General features: G+C 38.7%; 1 protein-coding gene across 5 annotated transcripts in view; it reads left to right on the forward strand.

The window, feature by feature from the left end:
• The first annotated feature begins 4,694 nt into the window (after positions 1 to 4,694).
• The window catches only part of sbf1 (SET binding factor 1), a 47,233-nt gene continuing 36,313 nt past the window's right edge, over positions 4,695 to 15,614 (forward strand). For all 5 annotated transcript variants that reach the window (XM_079622282.1, XM_079622283.1, XM_079622285.1 and 2 more), the window contains exon 1: positions 4,695 to 4,995. In XM_079622282.1, the coding sequence (XP_079478408.1) occupies positions 4,710 to 4,995 (286 nt within the window). In that variant the 5' untranslated portion in view covers positions 4,695 to 4,709. The remainder of the gene's footprint in view (positions 4,996 to 15,614) is intronic.

Below are 15,614 nucleotides of genomic sequence, written 5' to 3' on the forward strand. Positions count from 1 at the left end.
GCTGTATGTGCCAATTAGTTTACATGAGTAACTGCTAACCGCAGCCAATGAATCCAGTTCAAACCGCAAAACACAAGCCGCCTGTTAAGCTGTGTGGATTTTCCCAAAACATGATGACTTGGTTATTTTCATTTGCAATAGCTGAGATTTAAAAAAAAAAAGCTGCCCACATAAATAAACTGTTCTAATAATTAAGTATACCAAATAAGAAAAATATTCTTTGGGAAAAATGACATGACGTGACATATCAATTCACTATAATATAAAATATGTGTTATTTAAACTTGTGACTGTTTTTTTTTTTTTTTTTTACAATATTTTACAATGTTTACTACCATTTCTCAATAAGGTCACTTTTTCAAAACTTTTCTCACAGTGAGCACAACTGCACAGTCTAGTGGGCTAAACTGTGGATCGCTTTCCATTGCTTTGGCACAAAATACATCTTTCAAATGACATAAATTATTTTCTCACTCAGACACAAACAGTGGCAAAACTCTACATGGTACAATTTGCAGGTTTTATACTTTATTCTGTTATACTTAAGTTCAAATCACTAACACAATACAAACTGAATTAGTCACGTATTAAGTGTGTTGGTGCATTTTGCATGTGAAATTTACTACTGTGGTAAGCGGAAGTTGGAGATAGATAGATAGATAGATAGATAGATAGATAGATAGATAGATAGATAGATAGATAGATAGATAGATAGATAGATAGATAGATAGATAGATAGATAGATAGATAGATAGATAGATAGATAGATAGATAGATAGATAGATAGATAGATAGATAGATAGATAGATAGATAGATAGATAGATAGATAGATGCAGGCGCCGGTTAGTATACGGTTGTCTCTTGTATGCTGCCCCCTAGTGAACATTACTATAACTACACTGAATAAATATCAACAATGTAATGAGAGATTTCAGGGTTCAAAACAGAAAGTAATAGTATTTGATCTCCCAGCGGGAAATTCTCATTACGTTCAAAGTGCACGTAAACAACATATCTTAAACATTTCAAACACAAAAACAAACCTCTCCAATGACGGTCCTTTTGCTGAAATACCAGTGACGTCTCTTCACTCTTCTTCCTCCCCAGTATGAAATAGTAAATCCCTGTGCTAAATCGATTTGAAAACATGCGTGTTCCCACTGAGCTTGTTTCCTTCGCATGTTTACGATGGCAGAACGTTTGAGTTTGAGAACGCAACTGGTTTGTCATGGCTCACAATCAAGTTTATTTGCATTGCTGGGATGGACAGTTAGCGGTCATGTTTGCATTATGGGCTTCTGTTTCTTTTCTGTTCCCATTACCCATCAGCCAGTGCAGCTATGTCATACACTACACTTATGTTTAGATTTGTGTGTGGGAATGGCAATCTGCTTCAGCGGTTGTGTTTGGGCGTGACTGCAAGGGGAACAATGGATGTATATTTCCAGAAATATGAAGACAAAGACACGAGACTAGTGGGTCAAATTGCTGGCAGTTATAAAAGATGAATGAATTTTGGTGTATCAACACAAACACCGACCGCCTTGTTTCATCCTGTCACTTCATCATCCTCACATGACTCATTATATATTCCCATCCCATCTGGCAGGTACTGGTTACATTCTCCTGCTTCAATGTTCAAGTTAATAGACTTTTTAAGTTTACCATAGTTTATTAGCAGCATAGACCACATGGTCTTTTTTTTCCAGTTTCAAAGTAGCCTATACACTAGGCCTATGCCAAGGAGACAAGGAGATGTCTTACACGATTGCATAATACTTTCATCAGATGTTTAATGAGTTTTTTCTCTCTAGTGATCAAGTAATAGAGTTAATAAAAAAAGTAATTAAAAATTATTTTAAACTAAATTAATTAATTAAAACTAAATCCATAAAATGCTCCCATGGGAACCCCTAAAAGGTTCTAAGCACCTGACAGAATCCTTTAAGGTTCTATATAGAACCTTTTCTTCTAAGTGTGATTAGCTTGATTGTTTTGGATACAATATTGCCAAAATATCAATAAGGCACCAGTAATATTCATAAAAATAAAAGCAATATAAAATAAAATAGAGAATAAAATAAACATTAAACAAGACATTATTTGGTTTGTCAAATTCAATTCAACTTTTTGATATGGAAGAGAAAAAACAGGTTTTTATCCAATTTATTATTTATGCATTGCCTATGTCTTCATGCAAATCTGTCAATGAATTTGATCAAATGTCACTTCCTGCCAGTTTTGCATGGGTTGTTAAGGTGGAATATCTGATGCATCTGTAAACAACATGTTTCATGTTTTATGTTTGAAGTCAAAACACAAATGTAAGAAACTCAAAGTTGCTGAATTTACTATACACAGAACAGAATCTAAATAAAGATCATATTGCAGCTAAATATTGGTATGTTTTAACAAAACAACAAATATACAGTATAAGCGGCTCTCTGAAATGTTCTCTTCTCACGCACATAGTAAAACAATTTCAACTCAATTCAGAATTTTATGGCCATTTATTGATGCAGTCAGCTCAATGAATGGATAAGGGCCAATGGAGGAAATAAAAATAATACTCACCACGCTTATTATTTTATAATTATTTTGCAATAATGACTGCACATTGTGGCTTACTTAATATGCATTTTGAAAATAATATTTATTTATACAATTGCATATATTATGTTTTACGTCTGGAGACGTATTCTGGATGTGTGCCTTGCTCTCCCACTCTCTCTCTCTTTCTCTTGCCTCTCTTGTCTTAATAGGGGACTCTGCGTCTCCGCCCTAATTGGATGTACAGAAGTGCACCTGCTGATCTGTCACATGACCCTGGTGTCTTTTGAAATACACGTGTATACAATGTGTATTTTTGTAATGTTACTATATGCTTTGAAACACTGAGCATTGAAAAACACATTCAACTTTTAATTAAGATAATAATAAGAAAATGTTTTCATCCAAAACACATTTATCAATATTAGCAGGGGTTTCCTCATAGTCCAGATTGTGAGATAAGGAATTAGGATGCTCTGAGATGATTTTCAATCAGCCAAGAGACCACTTCCTGTCTATTGGTTTGTTGACAGGATGTCATGTGACTTTCAAATCCGGGCCAAAACAGCTCTGCTTTATATTATCCCAACAGACTACTATGTATCATGCAATGGAGGCCCGGACAACTTTACACGCACAGCACTACCTTTAGAAACATGTGTCTACACATTTTGCCCCCTCCTGTCACATGGTGCAGACCAAAGAGCCAAAGCACAGCCCACGACTCTTCCTGTGATCTTCACTTGTCACTTTTCTGTGGGCATTTTTTGTGTTCTGGTGTAATTATTCTGCAGAATCAAGCTAAATATAATTTCATTCTTCTCTGATTGGATCAATAGTAACCTTAAACCCACAATGCACTTTTCTTACAGATATGCAGGTGCAGTGCATGGTGGCTCAATAGTGTGATCGGCTCCTTTTAGGAACTGGATATGGAGGTGGCCCAGCTGCACGACTGTTAATGTTGCTTTTCTCAAGGCATTGTGGGAAACTTGATCACTCAGTCCATTGTTAAACAGGAGGGATGGGGCTCATCTTTTCTGACTCCACTCCATTTCTTTTTCCCTTTTTCAGACTTTCTACTTTTTCTTTTTTAATTAATTGGCTCTTTCGGGCCGTCACAATGGAGGGCTAAAGTGTAATTTGAGTCACCTGACCCGCAATAAAATAACATGACTCCTTTGGCTGGGGATCTTTCTGACTTCTACAACCTCAGTGACTAGAAAAATGACCAACACAAATAATTTCATTATTATAAAAACTATAATTATATATATATAAAATTCCCTGGGGCATTTAATATTACTGTCAACTGTAAAGCGCTTGTTATTCGATGGCAGGCTGACAGTATAACATGCCTGTGAATGTTTTTAATTCTGCTGTGATAAGTACTCTGGGTCAAAGGACTTTACACAGGAAGTGTTGGAATTCTTTTGGAGGCGTGTCGATGCTGACAGGCAAGGACACGGGCCTCAGATTGTGGGATAGGGGGGTTATCCGGTAGGCCTTTTCAGCATTTTCCTCTGTGATGAGACTCATAACTGTAACATTTATGGAACAACTGTCCAAACATTGAGTCTTTATAGTAAAATCCACCAAATGAGCCACCTGTTCATGCAATCAGTGTGATTCTGTTACCTAAGCAATGACAGCTGAGCTGACTTTTAGGGGGCTTATAGGGTCTAGAACCACCCATTGTTTGTACAGAAACCTAAGGAAAAAACCCCCCAAAATAAAACAAACCAAATAATTTGTCCTCTTTCCAGTTGCATGCATCAATCTCAAACATCATCGTAGCTCTCTCTTATTACAGTTATCCATAAACATGGTTGATGTTACACTTACAGTATCATGATTTACATTTTTTACCTAAAATACCTATTTGTTTTAGTTTTTAGTTTTTTTATATTAATATTACGGTAAAATTCTGCAAATGTTGCTTTCTCCAAGAAGTAGCCTATAAGGCGATTCGTACTTTTTGCCGATAAAAACATAATATATATTTTTTTTACTGCACAAGTAGTCAAGTTTACATTTTGTAAACACAAGTTTAAAATTTCCTCTACGTAGAGCCTTTTCAAGTATATATTTTTTTATCGTAACAAATCAATACGTGTTCTTTTTTTTGACAGTGTATCTTGTGCACGAGCTCTAATGAATGACTACGCAACATTCCCCGAGCGAGCGCCCCTCCCTACCGCCGCTGAGCTCACGGCGCATGCGCAGAGCGCTGTCAGGGCACGGCACACACTCGCAGCGACAGTATGGCGGCGGGCTGCTGCAGGAGGGATGCTGCTGTCGCCGCTGCCTTCACAATGTGATCGGAATATCGTCTACTTGCGGAAAGACTACAGTCACCCCCGAGGCCTGTCGCCGTGATCCCGATAAGATGACCAGGCTCGCCGATTACTTCGTGGTAGTCGGCTACGATCTCGATAAGAGAGGTAAGAGAGAGAGACACACAGCAAGCGATTCTTCCTCCTCCTCCTCCTCTCCCCCTCCTCCTGATCTCCCCCTCCTCCTCCTCCTGATCTGTTAGATTGGAGTGTATTAGTCGCGGTTTATTCACGGTAAACACAGCAGAAGGCGGAGGGAGAGGGACACAGTCTCGACACAGCTGATTCCGGCCTGGGATGGGCGAGTTACTATCAGCCGCGGATGTCCCAGGCCTCTGGATCTTTACTCCCGAGCTCAAAAGCCGAACCCCACCGAAGTTGCACGAAGACGGGACTGCCTATATGCACTTTTACGCGATTCATGATTAGAAGTTCGACCGCGGGTACTATTTTGTTGTTTTGCCAGGGTGTGACTTTTCTAACAGGGATTTATCAGCGTAACCTTTGCCACTTGTGTTTGTCATGTAACAGCCTGTTGTTATATTGACCAGTATTCGCCTGTAGAGTTGAATAGAAATGCAAGAGTTGCACCAGTTCATTCCTAAGACATGTCAACAAACATCAATAACATGCAGCATGGCACTGAGGCTTTTGGCAGTGTCTTAACTTAATTTGTTGCCTACCTAAACCGCATGCTTGGGCTCCTGTGATTCACAAAATGCTGTCTTAGTTGGCAACAAACTAGGTTTTGAAACAGCCTTAGTTTTTGTTTACAAAAAAGTAGCACTGTTTTAGCCTGCATGATTCTGCATTATTAAAGGAATAGTAATTCCTTATAAAAGTTGAAAATCTGTAGCAATGGTTCAGCAAAAGGAGACATTTAAAATGTTTTTAAATGTCTTGTTTGGACTATGCGATTGCAATGGATGGTGACTGAAAATGTCAAGCATCCATAAGCAAGTAAACTCACAATAAAAGCATCTTAAATGTGGACCACATTATTTGCTCTAAGTTATACGCTAACTTTGTGTGAGGAAAAGCCCCAAATATATATTTTTGACATGACAATCCACAAAAATGAATGTAGAGAGCTTTGAGTATCTGTAAAATCCTTCTTTTAGTGTGTTTTGTTATCGGGAGGTTTAGTGTTTTAGTTAGTGGCCTAGATTCGTGCCATATAATGGTCCCTGTGACCATGCATAATTTACCAACCCTCATCCGAAGAAAGCAAGTTGCTGGAAACTCGCATCAAACCTTTGAAACCTTTATTTAGAGAGCTGCCTCTGTGCATGTCTTATTCCTTATTTATGAGGCACACACACACAGAAAACATGGCGAGTCCCCTTTTTAACGACAGTATCGGGGACTCGTGAGACCAATATGCATGTTAAATTGCATGATGTGTGCAGTGGTCCGCTTCAAGAGTTGTTCGGGGCAGATAGGTCTTTGGTTTTTGTTACGCGTGAGATGCAGCTATTCGTATGTGGCCGTACACGTAGTCTGGCAGGATGTTGAAAGGCTGCACGCGCTGCAGAATGTCTTCCTTTCCTGTTTCTAGCCTTCTGCTGCGTTTCAGCATCTGGTTAGCAGACCTTCACGTTACAGTAAAGGTGTGTGGGACTGGAGAAAAAAAACTGAGCTCTCCTGAAGTCAGGGATTTGCTCTTTCTATGCCCATTGAGATCTAAAGAATAAAAACACATGAAATGCTAAAAATAACATTAAAGTACACAACAGTTTGTTCTAGCATGCAATGCAACATAGCAGCGAACTAAATTAGTCTGAATGTCCCGGATTGAGCTGTTTCATGGGCAGATCTGTGACTTTATAATGCTGTGCTGTTGTGGTTTGACATCACATTTGATTGTCAGATCTGTGAGGACTCGGTGACTGAAAGTGTTACACGTTTCCCTTCTGTCTCACAAGTTAGGTTTTTTTAATATGTAAATAAATATCTAGTGGGTAACATGCTCTGCCATTTGAGCTTGAATCTCACTTGCAACATCTCCTGACCCTGTTTCTTATTTTTTTCTGACAATTTCCTTTCTTTTATTTGTTGTACCCATATAAAAAGTATAAGCTTAAATGGATGGTTCACCCCAGAATCACTCCCAAGTCCCAACATGTATTACTTTTCTTCCACAGAACCCAAAGGATTGTTTTTGAAAAAATAGAAGTGTTTTTGTTTTGGTCCATGCAATGAAAGTCAATGGGGTCCAAAACAACCATATTGGACCCCATTGACTTTCATTGTATTCAAAGGGTTTTGAAACAATATGAAGAACTTTTTTTTTTGACTACAGTGTATACTTCAAAATACCATCTTTGGGTTCCACAGAAGAATGTATTGAGTTACATTTTTTACCAAATCTGTTTTAAGTTGTCTGGATTTAATTTTAATTACATTTTAATAATCAATGATTTAAGAATCAATTATTTGAAATGTTTCAGATTTAAATAGTCTTTTTGCGCTTTAATATTTACAGACATTAGTTTATATCGTGATTTGATTTAACTCTATTAACCTACTTTTGATTTATTAATCCAAGACTTCACAAATTCTGTGAAATTCCACGTTATACAGTAAATTCCGTTTTTATGACTGGATTCCAAGATTCAGTCCGTGTTTTCCGCATTCCTGGAAACCATAGGGCCCTAATCATTTCTTAAGAAAGTCATACAGGTTTGGAACAACCCCATCATTTTATGTTCGCTCAAGAAGGAGTGAAGTTTGGGTGAACTATCCCTTTAAGTCCTGTTATATTTATGTCTACCTAACACATGTCTCTGAGAGGTGTCACATCTCTGAACGTAGTGAATGTGAGCCTGGACATGTTTCAAAGGATTTTTATGAAGTGCTGTTGAAGTGGTGCCTACTTAACACCCAGAGGGCTGGCGCTCTTAAATGAGATAACCTCGCTCAGTGTTTTGTTTACCAGTGCAGAACACGTCCAACTGACCTAGGGGCCATGTCCCTGCCTCGGGTCCTTTGCCTTAGTCTCAGTCAGTCATATAGCCAACAGTGTCAAGTTTCTTCCATCAATAAAATCACTTTCTTGAGCCAGAATGACTGCATCAGTGGAGGGCAGTGAGCTGTCAGGGTGGAGTCGCCCAGCGTCTGTTGTGAAACTGCGCAACGCCACTTGTCCGCTTGATTTCCAGGCTCTGCGACGAGAACGGCGCTGAATAGGATTCTCTGGACGAGGAGCTTTCTGTTTAAAAAACAGGAAATGGGAGTTAAGGCTCTAGGGAGAAGACATGATTGAATGAGAATCCAGATTGTGTGAGAGTGAGAAAATGGAGGTCTAGAGTTTGGGGTGGGCTTCACTAAAAGTGGACATCCATGGAAATGTCTTTTGGGGTTCTCCGTACAGCCCCCCTCTCTCTCGGCCCTCTTTCTCTTGCTTTCTCTCGCTTTTTCTTGGGAGGAGCCCGGCTGAAAACAGAGAGGCCCTAAACAAAAGAGGAGAGCGTTTGTTCTGTTGCACACTCATTGTGAGAGTTGTCTCTGCCAGTCTGTTTTCCTGTTTAACCCTTGGTTGCCATTGAGAATGTATGTTACTGCAGTATGATGAGCTACATTATTAACTTGTTATAAGCAGTCATCTAAAATAACACTAAGCCTAGATTTGTACAAAAATGTGCTTGTAAAACTTGCTGCCTCAAGCAAGGGGGTTTTGAGTGGATGTCCAGTAATCTGGTTCTTGAATCATAACACTCTAACTAGTTTAAAAAAATCACAACTAGTTCATTACGATTCCAGGACAAATGACTCTATTCAATTTACCCTTCGCAGGGAGTTTGATTGACAGGTGATCTGACCAATCATACTTCGCCATCCGCCATTTTGTCGGACAAAGCAGTCTGGAGAGTTAGTAGAGAATTTGAACTTGAAAAACTGAGTGTACTGACGCCTTTCCGCGGTTAAAACAACATTCCTTATGTTCATTCATGTTTATTTGATGCTATAAATGAACTAGAAGAAAGAGATGATCGGTTCACGAGCAGTTTTAACTGATGCTCTACAGCGATCTGACAGACACATTAAAGAGCCACAAAACGGTATTTATTGTTTAAATTTCTTTAAAAAAATTACCAAATTTGAAAGGTGAGACTTTGTTTAATACGTTTAATATCAAAAGTAACCGAAAAGTAACCTGTCCTGTACTGTCATCGTGTTGTCAGTCTCCTCTCTGCTCCGCGATGTATTTCTCACTGTGTGAAAACATGGTGTAGCATGAGAGCGGCGTAGCTTGTAGGGCATAGCAACAGTAACTAAGGGGTGCGGGTCTTAGCGAACGGTCAATATTTTATATACTTATATACTTTCTGATGACATGTTTATTGGTGCGAGGGCGGGACAACCTGTCACTCACATGAGATCGACCAATAGCAAACCACACCCATCTAACCATTCAATCATTTCCCGATGGACAAAATCAAGCCCCGCCCTACATTTTTTTTCGAGTTCGAGAAGCCATTTCATTGGCAACTTCCGTTTCATGCCGACTTAAAGATAAATCAAAGCAGAATTGTTCAATTCATCAGTCCAAATAGTAACATGCCAAAGTGTGAAACATTAAAAAAAAAAGTTGGTGGCTTACCAATAGTGGCCCACCTTTAACAGATCTGCTCTCTGCCTTAGACAAACGCACTGACTCAGCCGGACGTCTAGAAATATTCACCAGTAGAGTACAGAACAGATTCTTATTCATGAGGAAGAGTAAGGCCGAAGGGGGCCATGGCGTGACACGTCGGCCGCTCTGTGTTACCATGACTCCCCAATTCTGGTCATCTGGCTTGACTATAAACGGTTCTGTGCCGAGAAAAGGGTGGCTGGGTCCGTGGATACAGAAGCCCGGTCCCCATGCCTGCAGCGTATGGCCGCAAAGCTCTGATGGCCAGCTGGTGGATGAATACTTCTCATTCATGTGGCAGCCGAGGGGCTAGAGGGCAATGGAGATTGCCCTCATTCTGAGAGACAGGGGGGCTCAGTACACACACACACACACACACACACACTCCATCTCTCTTTGTCTTTAAAATGGTTTGCACTGACTGTAGGCATTAGGAGTGTATGCATATGCACAGTTAACATACTGTGAGGACAACATCAAGTAAATACATTTGAAACTCCTAGACGTTAAGTTTCATTATGAATGTGGTGAACTCACATGATAGCGTTTGGCTACTGTCCCAAAGCCTGTGTGATGGAAACGTCACGTGCCTCATTGGGCCTTTACTGCATTGTCATCTTATATTCGTTGATTTTTTTATGCCTTGGAATCCCAAACATTTGGTTTGTAATGACGCATTGAATGTTGCTGCAGTTTAAAACTTGAGTTGGCCAGCGTAGATTGTGTCCAAATTGTGAGTGACTTGTGATCGTATTGGAAGCATTATTAAGAATGGATTAAAATGAAGTATGTTTTTTAATTTTGTAAAGAGTGAGTAAAGACATTAATAATGTTACAAAATATTCTATTTTAAATAAATTATTTTCTTTTGAACTTTCTATTCATCAAAGTATCCGTTTCCACAAAAATGTTAAGAAGCACAACTGTTTTCATTAAGAAATATTTCTTGAGCTGCAAATCAGCATATTAGAATGATTTCTGAAGACTGATGCTGAAAATTCAGCTTTGCATCACAGGAATAAATTACATTTAAAAATATATTCTGATAAGAAAACAATTATTTTAAATTGTAACAATATCTTGAAAGGTAATAATGTATAGGCTATTTAAAAATGTCCATTTTATTTTTAGTGGCAGGGCAAGTGAAAATCTGAAAAATCTGGGTTTTTCTTCGCACACATTCTCGCACACTAACATCATTAGGCCTGGTAATGGACTAGCAGTGACTAGTTAATAGCTGTTTGTATGCTTCATATCCAGAGGTCTTGTGGGTCAATGAGCAGTCTGTACTGGAGGGACGCGGAGGTCAGGGCGGGAAGGGGGAGTGCGCTCTCCATGGCCGCAAACCTTTCATGGTCTTCCCTGGTATTTTGGGAATGCGTCCCTCTCCTCCTCCCAAACCCCTCGGGTGGAGACTGAAGATCTTATTATTCACATGCCTATGGGGTTGCGGGAAGTAATTCTTCTAAATCCTTTTTTTCCCCTCATTGCTGACCCACTGGATTATATGAAGGGGTCTTTAGCATCGTGGCTGTAGGGATTCAGACACGAAGGAGTGAATTATAGTCTGGCGTCCCACTCTTTCTGTCTTAATCTTGGTTTCAGCTGCAGCCCACCCATTGGTAGAGAGTGCAGTGAAGCTGATTGGTCCGTAGGTGAAAAATAAAGTACCCATTTGCAGAAAAAACGGAGCGGATTGGTGGGCTCGGTGTAAGTGGAGCTTAATGCTCTGATGTGGTTATCAGGATTTTCAGGGTCTCTTTTGGAGGGGGTTTCCCTTCTTCAGAGCCGGTCGTTTTGGTGCATCAATTTATAGGGTATAATTTTTGTAAAAACTTTAAGTTTGTTAAATAAAAAGGAAAACTAATAACATTATAATATTAATAATGATTATTCATAGTAATATTTTAATATTGTATCTACATTATTGTCATAACTAACTAATAATGAATGAATAAATATTATGAAAAAATGTTTTGGGTTCAATATTGTAGTTATTTTCCCCCTTTGTGTTTGATTTGAACCGCTTGCTTTACTCACATTAGCGAGGGTTAGGCTAGACTATAATTATTGCAATTCGATTTAAAACATTATGTGGCAGTTTCATATAAAGTCCCACTGTTTTATTTGCTTGCCAAAGTCAGTTTCTCCAAACCTTTCATTCAGAGCTTGGCTAGTGTCAATTTTGTTCTCGTTTTTTTGAGTCAGCTGTTATTGTTTTGCCATTGTAACACATTTCTGAGTCATCTAATATAGACATGAATCATTTATACAGCAAGAGAGGCAGTAATCTTTTGAGAGTTGGGTTAAAAGCACGAGAAGCTTTAAGCCTCACATTTAGAGGAAATTACAAAATAATCGTGCGAAGCCAATGTCAACACTGTGTTTCTATCGATATCATCTGTGACCTGCTGGGAGTTGAAAATGCCATGTTAACAACGGGGCGAGATGTCTCAAACCAGAAATGTAAAGCTACGCGTTCAAGACGAGTTCTATAGTATAGGCTATAACTTTGCGTTGTCAGTGTCACACTAGTCTTGATTTAGGATGTAATGTTGTGTGGCTAAACTTTTGAAACGGGGGCGTGTGTGTGTTATGCAAAACACCCATTGACTTTTATTCAGTGCAATTTTTCACAAACTGACTGGCAAGTTAAAATTGTTTCCTGTCCCAATTGACAGCATGCCATAGATGCTTTCTCACAGAATGTTTGCTATGTGTTGTTGCCTTGTGGGAGGATAGTGAGACGTCAAACGTCTACTCATAAATGCTGTATAACTGTTGGTGATTTTTTCTACGTGTATTCCCTGAATTCCCAGCGCTAATAATCTCTTTACTCTAAACACCGGTCACAGCCTCATTTCTTCTGGCTGCCTCTTTCATGGCCTTGCCGGAGAACAACTGACTAACCCGATGCTAATTTCACTACTACTTTCCATATGATTTCCAAACCTTGTCGGAAGGCTTGGAATTTCTGCTGAGGTGGAATGCCTGTCCAATGACGTCAGAGTTATGTAAGCAAAAGGAGTCCAAGTGCGTTCTTTTAGTTTGCTTTTCGCATTTCACTCAGGATATCACTCACACACTGAGATACAACTAGGTAACAAGGTACCTAAAACGTCGACGACGTAGCTGCTTATCTCTTACTATATAAGCCGGAGGTTATTTAAATATATTAAAAGTGTGTGAGAGTGAAGGGGTGTCTGTGTTTATCTAGTGTCATGAATGAGATTAGTTGTAGAACGTGTGCGTATCCTTGTTAGGGCTTGGCTAATAGAAATTCTGTATATTTGTTAGCATTTGATAATATTTTAAATATGTTTTATTTATTTATCATTTTGACCAAATAGCTGTTGTTGTGAAGTACATTTAAAATACTTGAGGTAAAAACCTTGTTAAAAATCATATATAATATAATATAATAATAATATATAATAAATTAATAATTATAATATACATTTCCAAGTAAACATGCATAAATGTATAAATATAAATTTAATTTATATGCACCAATAAAACAACAAAAAGAGACATTTTTGTTGCTAGAACTTAAAATAGACCATACTTCCATGAATAAGTTTGATTACTGAATCCGAGTTTTGAATCAGCTTATAGAAAATAATATTTTGTACTGATTCAAACTTCTTAATGATTTGCTCTCATAATTGTCTGTCACATGACAATGAGGGGGCCACGGAACTAGTCTAATATTATGGCCTTTTGGAAACTTAACGGCCAAATAAAAAGCTCATTAAAATCATTGCAATGTTTCTCGCCCAGCCCTAATCCTTGTTAATGTAGCGGTTAAGGCCTCTTGTGTCAGTGTGTGTAAGAGTGTTTATCCGTAATCTAAATAAAACTCGATTTATGTCTCATGCTGTGACAGTAGTTTGTCTTAGAAGCCCATAAGCTCTTTAAGAGTTTTTGGAAAGACCAGTACTTGTCCACTGAAAAGTGCCCGACCTAAAATATCTAAAACCACAAAAACAGACACAGTTTCACAAATCACTGACGTCATTGTGGCTGAGCAAACAAATCTAAATTGTTGGGGTTCATAAAACTATTTATGATTTTTTTCTTTTTTTTTTCGAACGCCACCAAAAGCCACGTATTTTTAGAAGTAATGAGGTGTTGTATTGTTGTTAAACTAGTGCTCTATCTAAAAAAAGTGTGGAAATCGTCTTGAAGCTCGAGTATTTCCTCTATTGAAAAAGCAGCCAGGGCTGAATGCGGTTGTGGGACGGGTGGTTGCTGGCGTGCAGGAAGGATGTGAGTTTGTTGAAGAGCTTTTCTGCACAGAAAGAAAAGAAAACTGCGCTCGCAGTATCCCCGAGCAACAGCAGATTTTGGCAGATGCTTCTCTCAGTGCAAGTCCACCCAGAATGACCAAGGCCAAGAGTTTGGGTCTGAATTTGTACAAGTGCATTGAGCCGTTTACTCACTAGCAGTTGATCTTGCATCAGAAATAGCATTTGTGTTTATTAGGGATGCAACAATATAAAAAAATCTGGCTGATGTGAACAAGCCAGTAATTAATATTCTACGATTTGGTCTAAATATATAAAAAAATAAAAGTTTTTTTTTTTATTAACAAACTGCAGTCATAAATGTAAGAATAGGAGAAACGTGCATGCACAATTAAATATCCAAATGTAATTTAACCACTTAAAATCCGTGAAATCCGTGGAAAATCTTGGCGGGTCTATGCTAAAACTGCAGTGTCAATCAACAGTGGTGGGCGGGGCTTGTGCAAAAGTACGTCAAATTGCAACGTCTTTTTGGTCTGAGACAGTGCTTATGATTTATTATGAGGATTAAAAAACAGCACTGGGTGGATTTTTTTATCATTATAGGGTGGTTGTGTACACACACTGCCAACACACATTTATGTTCAAACACCACGTAAAATTGAATTTTGCATAATGGGTGCCCTTTAAATGAGTACTTTTATTAATCAAGAATGCGTTCAAATGATCAAATGTTCAAAAAGTTGTCTTGTTCACATAAATGCTGTTTTTCTTTAAGCAGCACAACATTTAACATTGATTATAATCAGAAATGTTTCTTGAGCAGCAAATCAGCATATTATAATGATTTCTGAAGGATCATGTGACACTGAAGACTGGAGTACCACCACAGGAATAAATAAAATGTTCAACTATAGTAAAATAGGAAACAGTCATTAAATATGACTGTTTTTACTGTATATTTGATCAAATAAATGCAGCCTTAATGAGCAAAAGAGTCTTCTGTCAAAAACAACTGACCAACCCCAAATATTTGAACGTTAGTGGATGATAAAATGCATATATGTTGCAGTTCAAATGTCATGGATTTGACAGGTTAGAATAGCTTAACTCACATCCTTCTTTATTCATGTTCAGTCACCTTTTATTACTTATTTAGTCTTTCCATTTTGAACATACCCACACGACCCATTTTGGGTCACCACCCACCAGTCGAGAACCGCTCATATAGATGATGGTTGACAACTTCCTGTGTCTGCCCACCTAGCCTGTGCTATACTCCCTGACATGCTTAACTGCGGCCTCTCAGGTTCTTGCAGCCATGGTGACGGAACTGTTTTGACAACGTTGGGCGCAGGCCAAAGGAGCAGGCTGCGGTTTTCGTTTTGATACAGTGCCAAATCTTTCTCGAGAATCCATGTTGAACTCTTAAAGAGACCGGTTTTAAGATCAGACTTATTATTTCTAGAAAAGATTGCCAGGTGACGGCAAGACATTCTTCTTGCGTTTGAGAGCTTTCATAATGCAACCCAGTCTTTTCACTTTACAAGCCTACAGACTTGTTTTTGCCGCCCCACCCACATGCGCTGACACACGGTCGCAAACACAATGTCTGTCTTACACAAGCGTGATAGTGAATTCCTGTGGTGCACAGGCACAGTTGCTTCAGAATGAGCTGTCTGCATGTTAATGAAGTATTACTCATGGCCTAACCACACATACTTTAGTTGTAATCTCTGTGATGGATACATGAGTGCTAGATTAGTGGCCCCGTAGTAACTTTTGTAGTGTCACCTGCCTTTGGTTTCACTTCACCTGCTTCAGTCTGACCAGCAGGTCGATAT

The sequence above is a fragment of the Phoxinus phoxinus genome (genome assembly GCF_949152265.1).
Source record: "Phoxinus phoxinus genome assembly, chromosome: 9".
In the NCBI taxonomy this organism is placed as follows: Eukaryota; Metazoa; Chordata; class Actinopteri; order Cypriniformes; family Leuciscidae; genus Phoxinus; species Phoxinus phoxinus.